The following is a 24,949-nucleotide window of genomic DNA, read 5'->3' as shown; positions in this document are numbered from 1 at the left end:
ACTATCGTTCATTTTTGTTGAAGATTTTCAAATGTACAGTGTTATTATGAAAGATAAATGACATTAAATAAAGGAAAAAATATAAAGGAGTGTATTTTAAATCTTCTTTTAACAACTCTAATATTTAAAAGACTGTTTCCATTCATGGTAATTATGAATGAAAGACATTAAACAATATCTCTTTTAAAGAGAAAATAAGGCTTTGACTTCATAGTTTTACACTTGTGCTCAACTTCTAATGACTTGAGAGACTTCAGAAGACATAACAACGTTTCCGGTATGGGAGCATAGTGAGCAACGATGCTCCTAGATTTTTTTAAATAACTTTTTATTTTGCTTTTCATTGATTAACAAAGGAACAAAAGAAAGATTATTAAAAAAAGGAACATTTTCAAAAATTAAATACATACACACATACATATCTTTTGCTGACAGATACAAAAAAGGCATACAAGAGTAAAACAACAAACAATAAGAAAAAAAATATTTATATATGAATATATTTTTTATTTTTTAACAGAGCCTGTGAGGGAGTATACATATAGTCATTCAATCTATCCTTCTAAATTCTTGTCTTTATTTTCTTTGTATATTAGCCATTTACCCCAGTCTTTTTTTAAAACCTCTTCCTTTGTTTTTAGTCTGTAAGTTAATAATAATTTCCATTATTGAAATTTCCTCTATAATATCAAACCATTGATTATGACCAAGAGAGTCAGCCTTAAGCCAATTCCTAGTAAATGGTCTTTTCCCCAGCCACTAGAAGTATCCTAACCAGGTATTGATCACTTCTAGGTACTATTTCTGTAATGTTTCCAAGACAATGCAGTTTTTGGGAATTATCAATTCTTTTTCCCATTTTGCCTTGATATATAATGTTATATAAGGCCTTGATTCCATTAAACTGGTGTACAGGGAAGATAACATTCTCATGTTATTGGAGCTTTTATATGCACCCACAATCAGATTAATTAATGGATGGATTTCTTGGTTGTTTGTAATTCTGATTTCTTTCATATAATAATCCCTTAGTTGTAGGTATCTAAACAAATCCTGGTTCCCAAAACCAAATGTCTCCTTTAAATCTTGGAAACTTCTCATTTCTCCCTTGTGAGTGACCGTGCATACTGCTGTTATCCTCTTTTCAATCCATTGTTTAAATGTTGAATTGTGTCTTGTCTGATCATTTGACCCAAAGGTTTTATGTATATGGCAGACAGAGAAGGGCTTAGGCAACACCCCTGTCTCGTTCCTAGTGTTAAACTATCTGTTAAAGAGCCATTAACCCTTACTCTAGCCATAGGGTTGTGATAAATAGCCTTAACACACTTAATTGATTTTTCATTAAAAGCCAAACTTTTCCAGTGCTAAATATAAAAAAATTCCAACAAACCTGGTCAAAAGCTTTTTCTGCATCTAAACTAATTAAGACTGCAGGTATTTTGTTTCTCTGTATTCTGTTTATTATATGTAATGTCCTTCCTATATTGTCATGTGTTTGCCGTCCTTTGACAAAAGCGGTTTGGTCCTCATCTATCAAGTCTGGTATGAAAGCTTGAAGTCTTGTGTTTATAACAGAACTTTATAATTTATAGTCCATATTAAGCAATGATATCGGCCTATAATTTTGACAGTACTCCATGTTTTTTTAATCCTTAGGGATTACTGTAATTATGGCCCCCTTCCATGATGGAGGAGTTTTCCCTTCCTTCAAAATCCAATTAAAAGTAGTCAGAAGCAATGGGGAGAGTTCATTTTGAAATATTATATACCACTCTATTGGAAATCCATCACTTCCTGGTGCCTTGTTTGTTTTTAGTTTACGCATAACTTTTTTGGATTTCATCTAGAGATATATTTCCTATTATGCATTCGTTTTGTAATTTACCAATAGACGGTATGGTCCAGTGAGTCAAGAAAGTTTTTTATGTCAGTTTTGGTTGTGGTTGATGTCTCTGTATATAGTTCCTTAAGATGTTCCCTATTTCTTTTGGTACATATTTGAGTTGGTTTGAGTTTGGATCACGTATTTTGTAAACAGTATTCTCCATTTGGTGTTTGTGCAGCCATCTTGCCAATAACTTGATGGCCTTCGGGCCTATCTCATAGTAAGTTTGCTTTAAAAAAACTTATTTTTTCTCTATTTCCTTGTTTAGTAAGTCATTTATTTTCCTTCGTACTACTTTTAATTGTTGTAACGTCAGTCGGTCCGCCTATTGTTTATGCTTAGACTCCAATTGTCTTGGGTCTGAAATGAGCAGATTGTATTTTGTTTCCTTTGCTTTTTTACGTGTGGCTGAAATTGCTATCAGCCTGCCTCCTATGACTGCTTTTAGTGCATCCCACAGTATTGATGGATCCACCTCTCCATTGTAATTTTCCTCCATATACCTTTTAATTTCAGTTTTAATTTGTTCAACTACTGACTGTTTATTTAATATCCCTACATTCAATCTCCAAAGTGTTTCTCTCTTTTCCTTACTTAAATAGACATTCAGGTAGATAGCACTATGGTCAGAAATATCTGCTACTCCAATTCGGCAATCCTGTATCCTATATCTGTTTTCCTTTTGTATGAAAAAGTAATCTATTCTTGAATAGACAGTGTGTGCCTGAGAAATGACTGAAATCTCTTTCCATAGTGTGAGTATCCCCCAATACGTTGAATAGCCCCAATTCCTCACAAATATTATTGACTAATTTTGTTATATGTTTGCTATTTTTCTTGAGACTGGTTGTGTCCAAATCATAATCTAAGACCACATCGAGGTCCCATCCTCATATGCAGATACCCTCTATTTCTTCAGCAATATTATCGAACAATGTTACAATATTATCACTATCTGGAGGAGAGTAGATGTTCACCAGTGTTACTAAATTATTATCAATTTGTCTCTTAATAATAACATACCATCCCTCTTTGTCTTTTCTTTCTTTACAGCATTAATATTTTGTACTATTAGAAGTTAATATTGCTACCCCTCTTTTTCGACTATTTGGACAGGAGCTATAGAAAATGTTTCTGAATCCATATTTTTTAAGTTTCTCATGTTCCTTCTCTGATAAGTGTTTCTTGTGAAAAAGTAATCTGTATTTTCTCTTTTTTCATTTTAGTAATTTGGCTCTTTTGACTGGGTTACCCAAACCGTTAACATTTAAGATAAGACATTATCTTAACCACTTCTCATTGGGTTCTCATCTTTTATGACACATTTCTCACATTTGCATCTCCACAGGCTAGCATTAGAACAATTATGAACCAGTAAACACAAGCAGAAATGTCTTAAATTAACTATGCACATAACAGCTGACTTCCACAAGGGGGTGTTACCTCTCCACCTATGGATGTAGAGTTCCCGGTCTCTATTGAGGGGGGAAGCCTTGCCTTAAGAAAGGGCCCCCTCCTAGTTGTGAGGAGTTACCCATGAAAGGTCATCTTGCTCACACTAGACTTATTTTATTCATCAATTACTTGTCCCTTTTCAGGCGGTAAATAAAAAAAAATAAATAAAATAATAAAATAAAAAGCTTTTTCTATGCTCAAGTATCAGCCATACACAATGTTCATATGAATTGTTCATATACGCATGGAAGTCATTCATGTGACTGTATATTATCCTATTTACGACGACCCTGCTGGACTCCTATGCTGAAATTCTTGCAATAATTTTTTTGCCCGTTTTCTTGCTTCTACGTCCCTGCCGCATTCCTTGTGTTGCCACGATGCGATCTTCGATGCCTGAAGCCATTCAAGAAGCGCCAAACCACCACTATCATCACAAGCTGGCTTGTCCACCTCGTAGCCTCTTTTGCGCAGTTCATTCGCAGCTTCTCTAGGAGTGTTGTAGTTTTTTACCCCATTATCCCAGTGGATACGCATCTTTGTAAAAGGAGTCTGAAAATGAATACCTGCGTCTTTCAAGATCTTTTTTATGTCAGCATATGCCTTCCTTTGTTGCACCACTGCCACAGGATAATCATGATCAAAAAAGATCCGTCGCTCACTGATTTTAATCAATCTCTTTTCCCATGCTTTTCTCAAGACCATCTCTTTTACCTTGTATTGCAGAAAACTGACGACGACTGATCTCGGAGGTACATTTGGTCTTGGCTTCGGCCTCAGGGCTCTGTGGGCTCTTTGAATTTGGAGGTATGCATCTATCTTGAGTTCATTACGGAGAAATTGTTCAACAAACTGTGCGGTTGACTCATTCTCTGTATCCTCCGGAATGCCATAGATACTTAGGTTGTTCCTTCTGGACCTCACCTTCAGGTTATTCAGTTTATCTGCCATCATTTTCTGTACTCGGATTGTGTCCTGCAGTATTTTGTTTGCCTCCGAGCTCCAACATTCCACTTCTTCAATTCGTGTCTGAATTCCTTCAACTTTGGCATTCTGTTCCTTTATCTCCTTCGTTGCTGCCGATAACTTATGGTTAACGTCTTCCTTGAATTCTACAAAATCGCTTTTCATTTGGCTTTTGAGATCATCTTTGAACATCTTGAATTCAATTTTAAGTTCTTTTTGAAAGTCTTGAATCTGCTTGCTTATACTATCCAAACATGTGAAGTGAATCACCGTTCCGGTCCCTATCTTCTGCTGTCTCTTGCATATTGTCTTGCTCTGCTCGATTAACATCTTTACCTTGTTTTTCTGGGTTTCTTTTAGTCTTCACCTTGTTTCCCCCACATTTATTAATTCATTCGTTAAGCGTTTTATGACTTTTGATTTGTCTCGAATTTAGCAGGGTGTATTATACCGACTTTAGGGGAGCTCACCGCTTACTCAACCATGCTGCTTTAGCACCCGACCGGAAGTCTGCTCCTAGGTTTTTATGGTGCATTGTGGGTTTATTTTAGGGAGCGAACGTTTCAGTGCACTGGAAAGATTTTGAGATTGAGACTCCCTGATCAGTGTCCTGACTACTGAACTAAGAAGCTGACTGAGATGTACCCAGAATTTTCATTTTTTGGTCAACTATTTATTTAAAAGCCAAGGCAGACTGTGATACATCAACTGTCTTTTATGTCAACTGTCATTTATGTCTGATATTTAGTTGCAATTGACTAAACAGAAGACTTTAGTCATGATTGACAGCATGGGCTGGGCTGTCTGATATCCTCATTTTGGCAAATGAAACTGAAATGGTATCACACAAAATCAAGCAAGCCCTTGAACTAATGTTTGCAATGATTTGCCTGGAATAGAAAAAAAAAAAAAAAAAAAAAAAAAAGGAAAGTTGAAGAAAACTGAAGTAATTTTGATAGTTCAATCACAACATGTACAGGTTACGCAAAATAATGAGATATTAAGTTGCATATCATATACAAGCTAGTTTGCCAAATTTGAATGATAACACCCAAAGATTTTGACACTGCAAAAATACATATAGGAGGCTAAGATTCACAGCAAAGGTAATTAATGCCCAAACACACTTAAGGAGAAGTGCATCTTTGTTTTTCACTCAGAGCCAAAAAGAAGTTCCTACACACTGTATATATATATATATAAAAAAGAGTGAATGGGCACTTAAGAGTATTTGAGTAGATGTGATTCCTTTTGTAGGCTAATAAAAAAAAATCCCATGACATGGTCTTGGAAAATGTCTCTATGTGAACGATCGCACAGATGTAGGTAAATTTGCACCAGCTCGCTAATAACTCTGCACGCCGATGTGTTCATGTTGACTGATCTTAACTGACTGAACAGGAATTAGCTGTCGGCCTCAAAGTAGGTGGAGCTCCAGCTCACACCTACTGATGATGTGGACCAATGGCAGTAAGGTGTTTAGCCCGTTAAGAAGTTTTCCTGCAAATTCGCCCCTGCGAGGTGTTACGAACCACCGAATCGAACTCTAAAAACACCTTATTTTTGGCCAGATTTTGTTCTAAATGATGTTACACCCATTTGTTCTTTGATTTCGTAGGCAGTATACATGGGCCTTTAATCAGCCATGGATAAGCATGTTACACTTAGAGATACAAGACTGCTGCTTTTGCCCTACACTGAAATAATTTTTTTACGATGATCAAAATTTGTGACAAAAAAACAAAACATACAGTGTACACTTGGCTTTAGAAAATCACCATTCATATATTAAGAAATCTAGGCCATGCTATGACAAAGACTGCAGAAAATAAGTGCTCACCCCAGAACAACTGCTTTTAAATGGATTCATCTTCTCTTTAAACGACCCTTAAAATTAAACTTTGAGTGCATTCATAAATATAAAAGCAGCCCTTCCGGGTCATTTCCCCAAAGCAAAATCCTACAAAATGCTTCTGAATAACAGAATGGGGTGTTTGGGTGTGTCTGTGCCATTCCAGTGACAGAAGAGTGCCTCATGTCATTCATAATTCACATCAGCGTTACAGCCTTTTACCATTGTGCCACTGTAGCCTATGACTTCACTTTCATTGAAACCACTCGTGTTATTGTGCAACTGAATTGGTGTTTGATTTAACATTTAACAGGCCTGACTATCTGGAATGTTTTGTAAAACATGATTTCTGCTAAACTGTTTTACTTAGAGATAGTTCATCCAAAGTTGAAAATTCTGGAAGGAAAGGAAGTTATATGGGTTTATAACAATTTGAGTGAGAAATTACAGTTTTCATTTTTGGGTGAACTATCCCTTTAAAATCAATTTCAATTCTTTGAATTTGTGCACAATTAGCACTCTGGTCATAACTACGTGTTTTTACACTCATCAAATGTTATTGTCGCAAAAGGAGGTCATGCATTTCTCACACTCCGACATCTGTCATGTTAAATAATGTGCAGTGCTGGTATTCCTCTCCTCTATTGTGTTACAGACAGGACTGGCGCAAGAGCCAGGGCACAGAGCACATGCTCTTTTGTTCACCTCATGAGTCTGACACTCCGTCACTCAGAGGCATTGTTACATATTTAAATAGGTTGCCGTCAGCATGCCTAGAACATGTACATCTCTCCCTGCTAGCCCCCGCCCCAGCGGAAACATACCTCATGCCATCTCCTGTGTGTATGTGTGCCACAAGCCAGTTGACTCAGATGCTTCATTGACAAGCCTTCCAAAAGCCACAAAAATCATGCTGGATTAAGTGTCTTTACTTTCTTTCTTTCTCTTGATCTTAAAATAGTTCAGCCAGAAATTAAAATTCTATCATTACTTACTCTCGTGTTAGTTTTTTCTTCTTCCATGGAACACAACAGTATAATTTTTTAAGAATAGCTTTGTTTCATGCCATTCAATGACACCAGAGGCTATAAAGCTCCAAAAAGGACAAGAAACACCATAAAAGCGCCATAAAAGTAGTCCATACGCTACTTTATGAAATACTAAATTTAAGTTATTAATCACCGGTAATCTTCAAAACAGCCAAAGTGTAGCCCGTCCAGATTTAAAAATGGCAAGTCAACACGACTGATGCCGAATTTTGAATTCCTGACGCAAATGCATGCTAGGAGCAAGCTTCGGGAGAGGGCAAGTTCATCAATGAATCGCTAATAACTTGAATAGCTTTAAATTGTTTTTAGAACATTTTGAATACAGTGCACAAGTTGTATGGACTACTTTTATTGTGCTTTTATTTTTGGTGGCGGTTTTTAGTCCTTTTTGACCTCCCCTTGCCGTTGAATGGTGACAGCAGCATAACGATTCTTCAAAACTGTTTCCGAATACAGGTGAGTAAATGATGACAAAAATTTCATTTTTGAGTGAACTATTCCTTTAAAACGTAGCATGACAGGTTTGAGAGCCAGCACTTATGGGTATACCTGGCCCTGTTTACACATGGTATTTAGATACATTTTGGGCGATCCAATCACAAGTGGACAGGCAAGACACGTCGCCGTTTACACCTGGTGTCACTACGTCAGTGTATTACTGTATGATAATAAAGAGCCAAAAACTGCAAACTGTTTCTTCCAATTAAACTTGCATTTAATCTAAGCACAAACATGACATTTTGAGCAGAATTCTCAAGAACATGGAAGAAGTTATGTGAAGTCTTGTGCATGTACTTTATATATATGCGCTTTTTAAAATGTTCCTTTTCGGAAGGTTATTTCCTTTAAAACCGCATGTATCCAGCAAAGTTTAAACTCTTGCTTTAGCGCAGTGGTTGATTGACTGGTGAGTGGGTGGTGCTTTGCTGTTGTTCAAACACATTCAAATGGATGAGCGTTTACATTACAAGTTCAAACCTCCAAATGTGGTTGAAGTGGACAACTCTTATAACATTTAGGACCTAGTATACACCTGTCTTTAGTGTTGTCCCATTTCTAATGGATCACCCAACATGTATCTTAATACGAGGTGTAAACAGGGTCTCTGATGCCAATCTCCATGCCAGAGCCAAGCTATCTGAAGCAATGCACCGTGACTGCAAATTCAGCAGCACCCCATTTTCAGCTGCAGGTCTAAGGTGAGGTACTCTCCCCACCCACTGTGTTTCTATGAGGCTGGGGCATTCCAGGAGCTACCAGCTCATGGCGAGAAGACCTAAATGAGGAAACTCTTATTATTTCCTCAGAAAGACCTAACTAGCACTTTCTACGTTCTGCTTTAACATGGAATTCAGTGTTATTGATGGCACTCGTATTGCACCCAGCTCTGCCTCTCTATCTCTCCCTTAAACCTTGTGCGACCTTCGGGACATTTTTGTCTTTTTCATTTTCTTTTTTTTTTTTTTTTTTACATTTTGGATGTGATAATGCCAACGGCATAAATTTTGCCAAAGGTGTTTATTTTTTGGGGAACTTTTATATTTCAACCTCAGTTCCTATAATACATCTATCATACACTGTGTACACAAAATAGTTACACTCAGGAACTTAAGGACAAATATGTCCTCATTTAAACCCATTAAAACAGCAATATTTGATCTCAGTGCCATTAAAGCATAAAATCATGAATTCTATGATATTCGGAGCCCTGGCTTCAAAATGTACATTTTTTATATTTTCCACCAGATGGTGCCATTTTTCTCATGTTTAGCCTATGGAGCAAATACATGCTTTTTTTCCCATTTTCTGTTTGCTGTATTATAGAGCACTGCAGGCCAATTGAATAAATGATAAATGTGTGTGGGTGTGTTGGTATGGATGTCAGAGTGTGTTTTGTATGTGTGTATTGAGAAATGTGTGTGTGTGTGTGTAAAAAAATAGTGGCATTATGTAAACAAACTGGCATTTAAAGGTTTAAAATCCTGAAAATGAATGAATATTTGGTAGTTATGATCAGGACTGATGTTGGTTAAAAAAAAGTCAGTGAAAGTGGAAAATAATATTAATATATAATATTTTTATGGCAGTTTTTTGACAGAGACATTTTTGTCCTCTAAGGTACTGAGTTTATTTATTTATTTTATTTTTTTAATCTGACACTACACAAAAAATAATAATGCATCAAAATCAGTGTTGTTGCTAATCATTGACATATCCCAGACTATGATAACCCCCCTCCACCCCCCTTGTTTTTTTCATAAAAAAACTACAGTGGCATTATATAAACAAACTGGCCTTTAAAGGGTTAAAATCCTGAAAATGAATGAATATTTGGTAATTAAAATTCAGGACCGATGTTGGTTAAAAAAATTAACTCAGGGGCCTGGTTAGCTCAGCAAGTAAAGACACTGAGTATCACACCTGGAGTCGCAATTTCAAATTCAGGATGTGCTGAGTGACTCCAGCCAGGCTTCCTAAGCAACCAATTGGCCCGGTTGCTAGGGTGGATAGAGTTAAGTTGGGTTAACCTCCTCATGGTCGCTATAATGTGGTTCTCGCTTTTGGTGGGGCACGTGGTGAGTTGTGCGTGGATGCCGTGGAGAATAGCATGAGTCTCCGCAGTAACGTGCTCAACAAGCCACGTGACAAGATGCGCGGACTGACTGTCTCAGATGCGGAGGCAACTGAGATTCATCCTCCGCTACCCTGATTCAGTCACTACCCCACCACAAGGATTTAGAGCGCATTGGGAATTGGGCATGCCAAATTGTGGAGAAAAGGGGAGAATAAATAAATAATAAATGTAATTATATATTATTATATAATATTATTATGGCAGTTTTTTGACACGGATATTTTTGTCCTCTAAGAACCTCTGAGTAACTTTTTTTTAAAATGACGGGTTAAAAAGAAAAACTTCCACTATTGATGAGATTCTTCGACTGAAAACATAGGGTGCTTTCTCATGACTTCTCTTGACCACCTCTGCCCCAGCCTTTCAAAGGGTAATAAGGCTAAAAGGTGGCAAACCCTTTGTGTTTTTGCAGGAACAAATATTTGCATACAAAAGGAGGTGAGTGAGCTGCCTTAAATTTGTAAGGGAATAGAGGAAAGAGTTAGGAGTGTGTGTGGGGGGGGGGGGGGGGTTGTCTTGTTTTTCATTTAAAATGGTCTAAAAATACATTTACTTGAGAAGCAACATATAAGATATTTAGACTTGCTTTAAGAGACAAATATAAGTTTATTTTTTACTTGGTTATACTTCTGCGAGTGCAGTAAAGACAAAATATACTTATATTCAAAATCTATTCTCTAAAAGCAAGTCTAAATATTTTATACGCTGGTTCTCAGATGAATGCATCTTTTTTAAAGGATTTTTAGATATTTTAAAATATTTGCATTTTTAATATTATATTCAACATTCTCACATAACAATTTTTTTCTTCTGCAGTAAAGCTGCTAAAGTAAATGTTGTTTTAAAGGAGTTTTAGATATTTATATTGGAAAACAAGTGAAAACAAAAATTGTAGTTGTAGCAGTGTATAATGGGGCAAAGACTACCCTCTCTCACCTTTTTGTTCAAGTCAATTTTTATTTGTATAGCACTTTTCACAACACACATCATTTAAAAGCAGCTTTACAGGAAATGAAACTGTAATATCTATAAAATCTTAGAGTGATCATTGTGTAGTTTGATTGAATATGATTGTAAATTGTGTATAGAAATTAAATAATTAAATAATAATTGTATTTAGAACCCCTGTGAGCAAGCTGAAGGTGACTGTGACAAGGAACACAAAACTCCATAAGATGTTGTTTAATGGAGAAAAATAACCTTGGGAGAAACCAGGCTCACTGTGGGGGCCCTCTGGCTAAACAACATTAATATAATGCCAATATTAGTTAAGTATGTGCAGTGCAAGTCATGGTTTTACGATTTTAAATTAAGCATTAATGTCCATTGTTTAAAAAAAAAAAAAAAAAAAAAAAAAAATATATATATATATATATATATATATATATATATATATATATATATAAAATTTTACTTTAAGATTAATGACTAATGTCTTTGAAGTCCATCCTGGATCAACTGCAGAAGTTCACACTGATGCATTGTCCTTTGTTAGTTGGCTAATGAAGGCTTTTGTTGGCAATTAAATGACAGTCTATGTATTCCATTTTAAGAGTGTAGTCCATCAATAGACAAAGGTGATGCAGGCAGAGATTAATGAGGTGCATCACAGTTCAGTCATCCTAAGTCCAAGATTCAGGCAGTGGCATATGAAGTATCCCATGTCTTATAGTTGGAGTTGGAATCAGTTCATCCTCTGAAGTCAAAAGACTTAAGTGAAGTCTGGCTGGCACCTGCTGTAGTTTGTTGTCATCTTTCAGTGACCCATAGCAGTGGAGTCCGACACCAAGCAGGAACGGAGCTGGATCTGGCTGGCTCTGGTAACCTCGGGATATCAATCCCAAGATTGAGACATGGAAACAAAAAGATGTATATTAGCGTAGATGCCATTTAATTTTACGCAGCGTTATAGATCATGATGGGTATTTCTGGTTCCGGCAGACCTAATTAAAGCAGCCTAATTGTGAGTTGAAGGATAAATTAGGTGTAAGCCTGGCTAAATAGATGAGTCTTTAGTCTAGACCTAAACTGAGTGAGTGTGTCTGTGTCCCAGACAGTGTTAGGGAGACTATTCCATAGTTTAGGAGCCAAGTATGAAAAGGATCTACCTCCTTTTGTGGATTTTGATAATCTTGGAATTATAAATAAGCCTGAATTTTGTGATCATAATGAATGTGATGGAATATAGTGTGTCAGAAGGTCACTTATGTACTGTGGAGCTAGACCATTCAAAGCTTTGTATGTAGTTAGCAGAATTTTTAAATTAATAAAAAATTTTACAGGTAGCCAATGTAACAACGACAGAATGGGGCTAATATGATCATTTTCTTGGTTCTAGTCAGAACTCTGTCAGCTGCATTCTGAACCAATTGAAGTTTATTTATTGAACTTGCTGGACATCCTCCCAGTAATGCATTACAATAATCTAGTCTTGAGGTCATGAACGCATGAATTAGTTTTTCAGCATCGGCAATAGAGAGCATGTGTTGTAATTTGCCAATATTTCTCAGGTGGAAGAATGCTGTTCTACAAACATTTGAAATGAGATTTTCAAAGGACAGATTGGTATCAAATATAACACCTAAGTTCTTTGCTGTTGAAGACGAAGTAACAGTACATCCACCTAGAGTCAAATTATATTTTAGCTGCTTATTTTTAGATCATTATTACCTCTGTTTTTTTTTTTCCGGAATTGAGTAGAAGGAAATTTCTGGCCATTCAATCTTTGATTTCATTGATACACTCTGCCAATTTGGAGAATTGTGAATTTTCATTGGGTTTAGAAGAAATATAAAGTTAGGTATCATCGGCATAACAGTGGAAACTTATTCCATGATTCCTGGTAATATCTCCCAGGGGAAGCATGTATAAGGAGAAAAGCAGAGGTCCTAAAACTGATCCCTGTGGCACTCCATATTTAACTTTTGTTTGATTTGATAATTCCTCGTTTACACATACAAAGTGGTAGCGGTCTGATAAATAGGACATAATCCATGCTAATCGAAGTCCACTAATGCCAACATAATTCTCCAGCCTATTCAAGAGAATGTAGTGCTCTATCGTGTTGAAGGCAGCACTAAGATCTAAAAGCACTAGAAGAGAAATTCAGCTGCGATCAGATAATAAGAGCAAATCATTTGTAACTCTGATAAGTGCAGTCTCTGTACTGTGACGGGGCCTAAATCCTGACTGAAATTCTTCATATATTCCATTTCTATGTCGAAATGAACATAGTTGGGAGGACACTACCTTTTCTAGTATTTTCGACATAAATGGTAGATTTGAAATCAGTCTGTAATTAGCCGATTCTCTAGGATCAAGCTGTGGCTTCTTAATAAGCGGTTTGATAACTGCCATTTTAAAGTTTCTTGGGACATGTCCTAAGGATAGTGAAGAGTTAATAATATTAAGAAGAGGTTCTGAGATTACAGCTTAGTTGGTATTGGATCTAACATACATATTGTGGCTTTTGATTTTTTGATAAGTTTTGTTAGCTCTTCATGACCTGTGACAGCGAAGGACTGAAGTTGCTTGTGAGCAAACTATGAGACACTGTTTTCTGAGGTGCTGTGACAGTTGATTGAATAGTTCCAATTGTATTTCTGATTATTTCAATTTTATCAGTGAAGAAATTCATGAAGTCATTACTATTGTGCTGAATATCTGGTTCAGTCGATGCTTTATTCCTAACCAATTTAGCCACAGTAATGAATAAACACCTAGGATTGTTTTGGTTATTTTCTATGAGTTTGCTAAAATATGCTGACCTGGCTGCTTTTAGTGACTATCTGTAGCTACAGATACTATACTTCCATGCACTGCGAAATACCTCTAATTTTGTATTCTACCACTTCCGCTCCATTTTCCGAGCTGCTCTCTTGAGAGCATGAGTGTGATCGTTGTACCACGGTGCAAGGCTTTTTTCTTTAAATTTCTTTCATTAAAGGGGGGCGACACTATCAAGAGTGTTAGAGAAGACTGTATTTATACTTTCTGTTATTACATCAAGTTCTTCTAGACTTTTTGGCTTACTGAGTACATGAGACAATTCTGGAAGATTATTAGTAAGCTATCTTTAGTGGTCGAAAGAATTGTTCTACCTGAATGATAGCGTGGTGTAGATTGAGTGACATTAGCTGATTGCAACAAATAAGAAACAAGGTAATGATCTGAGATGTCATCTCTCTGAGGTAGAATTTCTATAGTATCAACATCAACTCCATATGACAGAATTAAATCTAGCGTATGATTATGGCGATGAGTTGGTCCTGTCACATTTTGACTCCAAGAGAGTTGAGAATAATGATAAATACTAATCCCAAAGTGTCATTTTCATTATCTATGTGAATGTTGAATTCACCAACAATTAAAGCTCTATCTACATTAACTACTAGATCTGACAGAAAATTAGCAAATTCACCAAGGAAACCAGAGTAAGGCCCGGGTGATCTATATACTGTAACAAGAGCAAAAGACGACAGAGATTTTTTATTTTTATCTGATGGTGTCATATTAAGCATTGTTAGTTCAAAAGACTTAAACATATATCCTGTTCTCTGAGTAACACCAAAAACTTCACGGTAAATTGTAACAACACCTCCTCCTTGACCCTTCAGATGAAGCTCATGTTTATAACAATAACCTGGGGGAGTAGATTCATTTAGTCTAATATATTCATCTGGTTTAAGCCAGGTTTCAGTCAAACAGAGCGCATCCAAACTATGATCTGTAAAAATTTCATTTACAATTAGTTCTTTGGTAGAAAGAGATCTAATGTTTAGTAGCCCTATATTTATATGATGTTTATCTTCAATTCTTGACCTTAATCAAATTTTGTGTTTGGTAGTTCGGGGAACAGACACAGTCTCTATGTGAAATCTAGGTGATACAGTCCCTATGTGTTGTAGTTTATGTGACCTGTGTGATGTCTCAAGGCAGCTAGCAGATGTTCAGATTGACCAGTTTGTCTGCTTCCTGACCTGGGCTCCAGTTAGTCTAATACTATCATTATTTAGACTATGAGCCAAATTACTAGAGAGGAGAGAGGCACCTTCCCTGGAGTGATGGAGTCCATCTATGTTTAGCAGGTCAGGTCTACCCCAAAAAACTCTTCCAATTGTCTATAAATCCTATGCTATTCTCCAGACACCACTGAGACATCCAGCCATTCAGTGACACTAATCTACTATAAAGCTTGTCACCACGACGAGCAGGTAGGGGGCCAGAGCATATTACAGTGTCTGACATAGTTTTTGCAACTTCACACCTCTTTAACATTATCTCTAGTGATCTCTGATTGGCGAAGCCGGACATCGTTAGTGCCGAAATGAATAACCATTTTACAAAATCTATGTTTAGCATTAGCCAACATTTTTAAATTTGATCTGATTTCAGACGCTCTGGCACATGAAATGTATTTAACAATAGTGGCTGGAGTCTCTATTTCCACGTTCCTTACAATAGAATCACCAATTATTAGGGCTTTTTCAACATAATTCTCAGTGGGTGCGTCACTGAGTCGGGAGAATTGATTGAAAACCCTAACAGAAATGGGAGAGTGGTGTCGCTTTGCTGAGTGAGTATGCCGCCGAGATGTCACCCAAATACCCTGTTGTGGGGGCTCTTCAGCCGGAACCAAAGTTTGTGTGTTGGTCGCTGTACTACACGGATCCGAAACAGTATCTACCAGCTTCTCTTTCTCACTGACCTCCACTAGTGTTTGATGCGAGCCTCTAACTCATTAATTTTCTCTGTCAGCTTGACTAATTCCTTACATTTATCACATGTAAACTCCTCACTGCTGATGGAAGAAGCTATAGTAAACATGTGGCATGTAATGCAGGAAGCAATAACATGAGCGGATGCCATGACTTACCGCAATTTTTTGTTGTTGTGGTTATTCTTGAGGGCCGAGGGTTTGAGATCGATGTGGTTCCTAATCAGCAGATGTTTGAAATTGATGCAATAATCCGGGTAAAACACAGTGGAGAAAACGAATGCATGCAGTCGAGATGCGAGATGTAGACAATCGGAAAAAAGAGGAAAAAAGAAAGAAAAAACCCAGAGAGAAACGAGTGCACATGGTAAAATACACACAGATGAAAAACATATTTTGTTGCAGTGTATAATGGGGCGCAGACTACCCTAACCTTTTTGTTCACTTCAATCCATCTTTAACTCACAAAAACACAAACTCTCTCTTATTTATAAAGCTGCGTGTTGCCAATTTTCTTCACGATAAGAAATGCACAGTGACACATATACTGTATTATGATACAATAAGTTGCAAGCTGCAGCAAGCACATGCGCTCTAGGGACAAGTGTCCCCGCGCCAGAGTGTACATCAGCTGGGTGCAGTTTCAATCTCTCCCCCTTAGATCAGGACACTTCGCACAACTCATAGAAGAGGCGCTGATCGCACAGAGAAATGCCAGTTTGGGAGTTTGTAGTTATTTACATGACCTGCTTCCTTATTATTTGAACTTTAATAAAGCTCTAACACATTAAATATAACTGCACTAAAGATGTAAGGCCAGGATGTTTTATTCCTTTAAAGACGTTCGACACTCAAGTTTTTCTTCAGTGGAGCGACAGCTCCGGCTCCACTTATTCCACAACAAGAGTGCTTCTGTATTTACTTTTTTGGTATTTTTGTATAATTCCCTCCTACTTTGCGATCTACATCAGCTGTGAAAGTTTAGAGTGCATCGGGACTGTGAGCTGTGTTTTCTTCCTCACCTCAGTCAGGCACAAGCTGCAGTGCAGCTCTCACGCGTCAACATTAGAGTTTACGTTAAATGACATCAAACGACTATTCGACAACTAAAATTTTTGTTGACAATTTTTTATTTTCGATGTTGTCGATAACGTCGACTAATCATTTCAGCCCTAGTATGTTGACACAAACTCAAAGACAACCCAAGGATCCGTAGTCACCATTGGAAGCTTGCTACAAATGTTTCTAACCCACAGAAGCCGAAAACAATGATAACTGACTTGATCAGACCCATTGTGGAGCTGTGCGGTCTCGGTATAACAATATACCAAAAATTATGCATTTTCCTTTTCTCGATAAGTAATTAACATGTTCCAGAACTGATAAGTTGGAAAGCAAGAAGGGGGAAGTGAATCTAAAGCAAAGAGGAATAAGTGTTTACTCAAATAGTGAGAAGCATGGTTCAATATTTGCCATTTTAGTCACAAACACTAAAAGCTTACTTAGAAACTTAACCAAAGCTTAATTTTGCAATATCAAAGCTTGTGATTTGACAATTAAGCAACCCCATCAACCCCAGACTCATCTTCTGATTTCCCTACAAAATGACTCAAAAATTAGAAACTGCACTTACTCAAGCAGCACATGCCTGTAACAGCTACACTGTGAAAATACAGAAATGCAAAAAAACAAAACAAAAAAAAAAACATTCATGTGAAGCCTGTTGCAATCAAATTCAACAGCACAGAAGACAGAAAATCATGTTCCTCTTGCAAAAGTTCTGGCACCTAAGTAAGCTACATAGGTGAGTGTAATTTCACCATCACTGATACTTGGTTGACTCAGTATGACTGGATGAAATCCATAAAACTGTGTTGTGCCATTCTGAAGTCCACCACATTTTCATTTATACGGCTGGCAGCAATAACCAAATTGCTTAGCATAAATGACATAACCAGTGCTCAACCAGTTCTGGCATTGACTTAATCAAATTTTAAACAAATCAGGGTGGAGGTTGCCCTTTTTAGTTTGCTCAAGATTTCAGTAGTCCTCCAATTAAACCATCAACCAAGTATTGCAACAACACTTATATAGTGTTCAATATGAAATCTAAAAATAAAAAGTCTAGTTTTCATACATAATTTAGTGCAGAGGTTAGCAACCATTTTGACGTGAAGTGCCATTTTTAATTATTCTTGTTAATCACAGTTCAGTTGGAGCATTTGCCTTCCCATGCAACTTGTAATATGTTGCATGATGAAAGGCTGGATAACTGAATTTAGACGAAAATATTAATATTTTAATCAAATATTTATTATTAATACTTCTATTTTCACTTACATGCCAATGGTGGTCACTTTGCATGGCTGTGGTTGCGACTCCTGATTAAAATGCAAGTATCTAGTAGAAATCTAGTCTTAGGCCACGTCCACATTAATACATTTTTGTTTGTAAATACATTGATTTTGTGGAGTTCACACCTGTCATCCACACTAGAACAGCATTTTCCTCCACCGAAAACTGCATTTAGCATTTAGAAAATGTTCTCATTACTGCATACTTTGGAAAACAATGACGTTGGGAAACTGAAAACTGAGTTTTCAAATAAAAATGGTTTAAATGTGGATGTGGCCTAGGTATCTCAAGTAGTCAATCTAAGTAGTGCAAATTGTTAGAGTTATTGGAGTTATTGTTCTGCCTTATAACGCTATTTAAATTTAAACGCTCCTACCGTCTTCTGTAATTTCTCCAACACCAGGCTCAGGAGAGGAATTTAAAATTCTGCTAATTCGCCTTGACATGGAGAGTAGAATCCCTGAAAATGGGAGGGAACTCAGCTCCCGTCTGGTTGGTGGAGTTTCTGTGCGAATTTCAGTCCCTGGTTCAGAGGTAGATCTTAAATAAGGGACGGAGCTACGAGATAACCAGTCCCGCTGAAGATTAACATGCTCCATTAGGACACCACAGTTGGTGACCCTCTCAGGATATGGGAGACTTTGGACCCTGGAGATAGGGGGATTGGCTGGAGTCGTACTGCAGCTTCTAGACCATGTCATGCTCTGTGTGCTCATGTCCTTCCCAACCAAAATCCTTCTCTCATGTGAGTCCAAGGGCTGCTCAGGGGCCGAATTTGAACGGTGCTTTAGCCAGGGCCTGCTTAGGAGTCGCCAGCGATGAGCACTCTCCCTGCCAGACAAAGAGCGAGATGAGTTCCTGCTTGACCTCATTTTCTCCTCTGGTGTGGCCCTCCGTAGTAAACTCATGATCAATGAAGGAAGACCAGCCAAATAGGCATAAAAGCTGAACAATATCAAGCTCTCTCTTTTACGAGACAAGCAGGAAGGCAAACTCAATTTCAGTCCATTTCAACCGACAACAACAGCATCATAGCCTTACCTTGATGAGCTAGGCCAGGTTTAACCAAGTTTTTTGAACATAATCCTCTAAATTTGATGCCCGAATTAGCGAATAACTTTGCCACTGAGATCTCGTTGAAGAAACATGCTGAGCAAATGTCTCTCGCCTTTCTCAGCTAGCAGCAAGACATCCACTGGCTGTGGCTTGAGCTTCCACTTCCTGTATTCTGAGCTGCTGTTAGGCTTTCTGGGAGGAAATAGGTGTCGTGACATACATGTGCATAGAAACACTTTGCCTCACCATCAAATCAGCTCATGTGCTGCCCATCCAAGTGCCCCAGTCTGTGGTTGACCTCACCAACAACATTTCATACAAGTAAAATCAAAAGTACAAAAAAATACCTTGACTTCAGAGAATGAGGTTATTCTATGTCAGGTTGATAAAATGTATGTCATACAGCTTATTTTAGACCTACACAAGTTAATTTAGGGTATTCAATAATTTGTTTAAAAAATAAGTAACATCTACTTACAAAGAACACAAAAATGTTGTCACTGAAAATGAGAAACCAGACAGTAATTTTAAGGGATTTCCCTTTAATCTGTTGTGCAATAGAGGAAAACAAATCTCTAAAAAAACAGAACAAATATATCTTTTTAAGATTTTCAATTCTGATATACTTAACTGAACCCGTTTCCATTATGATAAATTCATTTGGTTATATAACTGCCTGAATGACAGAAAGTGAGAAGCAATGGCTCAATGTTAATTACTAAAAAACATGATCAATATACAGTATTAATAAAATATTACAAGCAAGCTTTCCTATATTGTTCAATATCTGTAAGGCAAACCGCTTTATAAAGAACTAGCGCATGATTTTGCCACGTCCTTGTGTGATATTACGAAGAAACAAACAGTCCGTCAGCAGGATTTCATGTCCTACGGAAGAATTTGGGATCGGGCAGGACATTTCCAGAGCAGCAGATTTGATACAAAAGTCAAAGCTGTGAATATTAAAAAACACAATCTCTGTTGAGATTTCCTCGATACTTCTGTCGAATACGCTCACTAAAAGCCTTAAAATTTCAACAAGAGATCTAGAAGCAGGTATAGACATCTTGGGTAATCAGAGAGAAGAAAATTAAGCAGTTTTTCTCCTGGTGTGTATTAAGAACTGGTAATTATAAACCAATATACTGACCAGGCCGATTAATACATGTTCAATTTTGAGAGGATCAGCATCGGCTAACGGTGTCCCCGTGTGTGTCAGTTAACAAATGAGTCAGTTCCAAAATCTACCAACAGCCTTTTAGATGGATAATGCACATTTTCTGTTACCATTTATTTTTGGGTGCATTTTAGGTAAATATTATGTGAAATAAGCACTCAGTTAATTTCAGCAATTTTGATTGCAAATTTGCTGCCTTTATGTTTAACTGCAGTATATAAGTCATTAGCACCTTCTCCTCTAAATATTGTTATTGGCCATATAAAACCTTGTCAATGTCAACCACTAGTTTAAAGGGAGGGTACTTTAGATTTAGAACCAGTTTATGTCTGAATTCACTCATACAAACAGAAAGCACAACAAAAACTCAATCCTTCTTGGTAAAAGCATTCTAATGTTTTGAAAGCGGAGCAATTGCCAGGTGGAGAACAGACGTGGCTACCCAACATTTTTGCTTTTGGACTCTGCCTGCATTAATCTGGGTGATGCAGGTCATCCATAAAAGTAATTTTTTATAGAATTTTATAGACAATCTATTCTCTCGGGAGCATTAAACACAGGTGCGAAAGAGCGCTGAGAGAAACAAAGCCATGTTTTCTTCACACTATCTGCAGATCATGGATTTAACTTCTTTTATTATAATATATGCTGACTATAAGTCAGAGAAGCAATTTCCTGCCTGAATGGAAGCTCTGACACCCTCTGAGAGTCCAGGCTGGAGAGCAGCAATTAGCACCCTGTTACAGCCATAAAAAAAAAAACCTGGTGCCTAGAGGCAAAGCATGAAAGCAATCATTAAACACCAGTATCCCCTTACCACTGGAAGCGTGAGATTCAGATGAATGGCATTATCTCTAGCTGCAATCTGATAGAAAAAGAGTAAAGGTCACGTTTCCTTTCAATGTGTCAGAGTAATTAGTCTACTAAACAAATAAGGTTCGACATGTTGGCTATTAGGATTGCTTAAAAGAAGTGCTAATGCAGGACTGACAACACTGGTTGGTTTAACATCGGCAAAACACGACAGGCCAGTAGTTGAGATTTTGACCTGCCCTGGCAACATTTTCACTGGCCCCACCACAAAAAATGCTACATTTTACTTTTAGCAAACAATGATTTTTTTTTATATTTATTTATTTATTTTTTTTCATTTTACATTTAGGGCTGCAACTAACGATTATTTTGATAATCGATTAATCTTCGATTATTTCTTCGATTAATCGATTCATCGGATAAAAAAATACATTTTATTTCCTGTATTTTATTAAAATATGATTTTTTTTAAAACAGAAATGATAAAGGGCGTAAGGATTTGGTTCGATTTACATTACTGAATTCATGACTCTATATTCTCACAAAACTTTGAACAAAGCCTGAATCACGAAAAGTTACGTTTTAATTTATTATTATTATTATTACTTTCAGTACATATGCAAAACAGTTCCTTTCATTACTTGTAAAACTTTGTAGAACAAAAAGTACTGTTCATTAATTTGTAAAATGATTCATTGGGGATGGAGTGGGACAAAACATCAGCCCAACAGAGGGCAATGGTGACACCAGAATAGAAATATTAATAATTCTTCCCAGTTGAAAAATTAATAATTATGTTAGATACATATGCTTGTACACTGTCACTGATTACATACATTTTAAGTATTTAAAATTAATATTGTAGGTTTTAAAATATTATTGTCGCTGATTAAATTTTTCTAAACTATTCTTTTCAAAAATATTTACTGGATGTTTATCCAGTAAAATAATGTTTGCCATGGTATAAATTTACTGGTGGAATCAGACATTACATTTGGCGTTATCAGGACGATCAAATATCAGGACCCTTAGCATTATTATACATTATATTCAGCATTATATACAGTTTAATATAGTACAATCATCTGTAAAAGCAGTGCAGATTCACTCTCATGCTGAAAAGTCTCATCCCAGTGCTTACTGTATTACATGCATTCACATGATGAGAAACGATTTATAAACTGCACACTTTGACCTCTGAAATATCAGCGTGACATCAATGAAAGCTGCACAATTGATTACTTTGAAACTAAAAGTGCGGTATGATGTTTCACGAGTTTAATCAAAGTGATTTCGCTCCCTTTCTCCATTGCGATCGGCTCGCGCTCACTTGCTCAGTGAAGTTTAACCGAGACTCGCATGTGGTAAAAACAAACAGTTTCGCGAAATACACGCCTGATTTTGAATTCATAACATGTATACATTATAAAACAGAAAATAGCAGTAAAAAGTAAGTCATGTGCTGGAGAGAAACAACCCTTAAGCGCATCAAACTGCACAATCACTCAACACACCTGATGCAGCAATCGCTCCACATTAAACTGTATGCTCTCATGCGCTGGACAACTTGGGTCGTGTTTTCCCCGCTTCAGCTTGTCCCGCGTCATCTTGACGACGGACCGTTGAATTGTTGAAAAATAATGCACACCCGAGGTGGTAATGCGGTCACAACGTGCAGCGGAGTGACATTTTCGGGTGTGCATTATTTTTCAACAATTCAACGGGCCGGAGTCAATTATTCCGCTTATACCATGGTTACCACACCTTAAGACATCGTTCAGGGTTTTATCTCAAGACATTTTCAGGTTTTCGTCCCTAAAACGCTCTTGTGAGTAACTATTTTCTTCTGCCACATATTCAGCATCTTGCTTTAATACAGTCCGTGCCTTCGTTGCTAATTCGAAAATGTCACGTTAGAACTAGCAACGGAGGCTTGCGCTGCTTTACTCGAGGACTTACTGGAGTAACTAGTTAGTGCGTTTGTGCATGTGTGTGAGAGTTTGTATTTGAGGGATTGAAAGATAAAAACTCAGAAAATGAGAGAGATCGCGTCTAGGATTACCTTTTTTGTTGCAGCTCTCTTCAGAAGTAACATCGCTTCAAAATCGCCATATTCCCGTTATAAACCTTAACAACTTTTTCATCCCCACTGAGATGCAGGAGTGCGCTGACATGACATGACGACTCTGTTTTTCTCTCATGAGTATGTTTGGGCCTTAAGTGTGTGCATTATGCGTATAATGTGTGTCCACGAGTGTGGGAGTGTGTGTGCGAGAGAGGGGAACTCGAAGGTTTTTCCCACAGATATCTCAGATTATATAGAAACTGTTGTACTGATCAAGTGTATCTAGCTTTAATGCAGCTCAAGCCTTCGTTGCTAATTCGAAAATGTCACTTTAGAACTAGCAACGGAGGCTTGCGCTGCTTTTCTCTCCCTCTCTCTCTCTCTATCTCTCTCTCTCTCTCTGTGTGTGTGTGTGTGCGTGAGAGTAAGCGAAACGGGGGGCGGGGAGTAGCGCGGTGCTTTCCACTACAGCTATGTGAGGCTGATTAGGGTGAAATATATTGAAACATTAAAAGTTATTTCGGATAATATAAATTGTTGTATTGATCAAGTTGCGGTAGTGCGGCTCTATTTGTCTGTTGCGACTCGAGTCTCATATGTGAGACGCATATGTGTATGTGTGTGTGTGTGTGAATGTGTAAGTGCGGGGGAGACGAGGGAGCGCGAGGGCTCTTTTTAACTGAAATTGAAATATTTGTAGGATATTTTAGACATTGTTTGACATTCCTAACCGATTTACTTTAACCAATGACTTTTTTTATATGGTTATTTTGTTTTGGTAGCCTGTAGGGCTCTTTGAAATAACTGAAATAATTTGGCGAAGTGATATAGAACCGTTATGCGGTCAAGACCTGGAACTACTTTATAGCTGTGCGTTTACCTGAAAAATAATTGCACACCTTAGAACATCCTTGAACCAATCATTCAAGGATGACTCATTCATATTTAGGAGGAAAGCTGTACCTGATTGGTTATGGTTACGATAAGGGGTTGGGCTATAATTTCTCTGACCAATCAGGTAGCACTTTCCTGATAACTATTACTAAAATGTCCAATCAGGTATTCCTCGTGAATAGAAATGACTCTTTCCCTGCCATCCTACGTTTTGTAAACTCGCAGATGGCTTTTTTGTGTGTGTGAGTGCGTGTTTGTGTTGTGAGAGCCTTCAAGGTAATGCATGTGTGATGGTCAAATACATTTCAAAATGCCTGTCTTGGCATGGGATTGATAGAAACACAGTCAGTTATGTCTGAAGTAAGCGTAAACACCGGGACAAAAAAAAAAAAAAAAAAAAAAAACGATTTGTATTAAAATATCAGATCTGTTCATTAGGACTTGCAGTGTAAATGCAGACTTATAGACCTGCCTCTGTCTGTATCATTATTAACAAAAATAACAAGCTCTTGCTCTTGGCTGGATAACTTTAGTAGGTTTAAAATAAAATATGAATGTATTACAATCATACAGTGAAGACCTGTAATCCACAAGAATGAATACTTGATACTGCATGCTGCTAGAAATTTTAAGCAATTTAAAAAAAAATATTGACTGTTCATTGTCTGGAATAATTACTTGAGAACTTGAAACAATATTTACCCAATTAACAAATTAGTCATTAATAGTTTTTGCATCAAGAATAAAATTTCACTGGTATTGGTCCCGACTACTGAAATGTTGGTATTGTGACAACACTCCCTACAATGTATATTTAAATTGTGCATGGTAGATCTTACTGTAATAGCATTATGAAAAAGTAGATCTCATGCCATAAAAGTATGAACACCCCTGCAATAGACCCAATTCACAGCAGCATCATGTTTGATATTTGCATGAGGCTGTGAGGGATAGACTTCCTCAATGGGATACATTATATCAAGCTGTATAAAGCTCCCAGATAGCATCTAATTTTCCACATCTCAAGT

At 37.2% G+C, this 24,949-nt stretch overlaps 1 protein-coding gene across 10 annotated transcripts in view; it reads right to left on the bottom strand.

Annotated features, from left to right (window-relative positions):
• LOC127441375 (ras GTPase-activating protein nGAP-like) overlaps positions 1-24,949 on the bottom strand; it is a 167,573-nt gene that overhangs the window by 109,924 nt on the left and 32,700 nt on the right. For 3 of the 10 annotated variants that reach the window (XM_051698715.1, XM_051698714.1, XM_051698716.1), the window contains exon 1: positions 18,293-19,328. The exons of 1 other annotated variant lie outside the window; for it this stretch is intronic. In XM_051698715.1, the coding sequence (XP_051554675.1) occupies positions 18,293-18,824 (532 nt within the window). In that variant the 5' untranslated portion in view covers positions 18,825-19,328. Of the gene's footprint in view, positions 1-18,292; positions 19,329-24,949 lie in introns of those variants that run through there. 6 more of the 10 variants (XM_051698711.1, XM_051698712.1, XM_051698717.1 and 3 more) reach the window with 5 other exon arrangements.

The sequence above is a fragment of the Myxocyprinus asiaticus genome, chromosome 5 (genome assembly GCF_019703515.2).
Source record: "Myxocyprinus asiaticus isolate MX2 ecotype Aquarium Trade chromosome 5, UBuf_Myxa_2, whole genome shotgun sequence".
In the NCBI taxonomy this organism is placed as follows: Eukaryota; Metazoa; Chordata; class Actinopteri; order Cypriniformes; family Catostomidae; genus Myxocyprinus; species Myxocyprinus asiaticus.
This window is presented reverse-complemented; position numbering and strand designations above follow the sequence as displayed.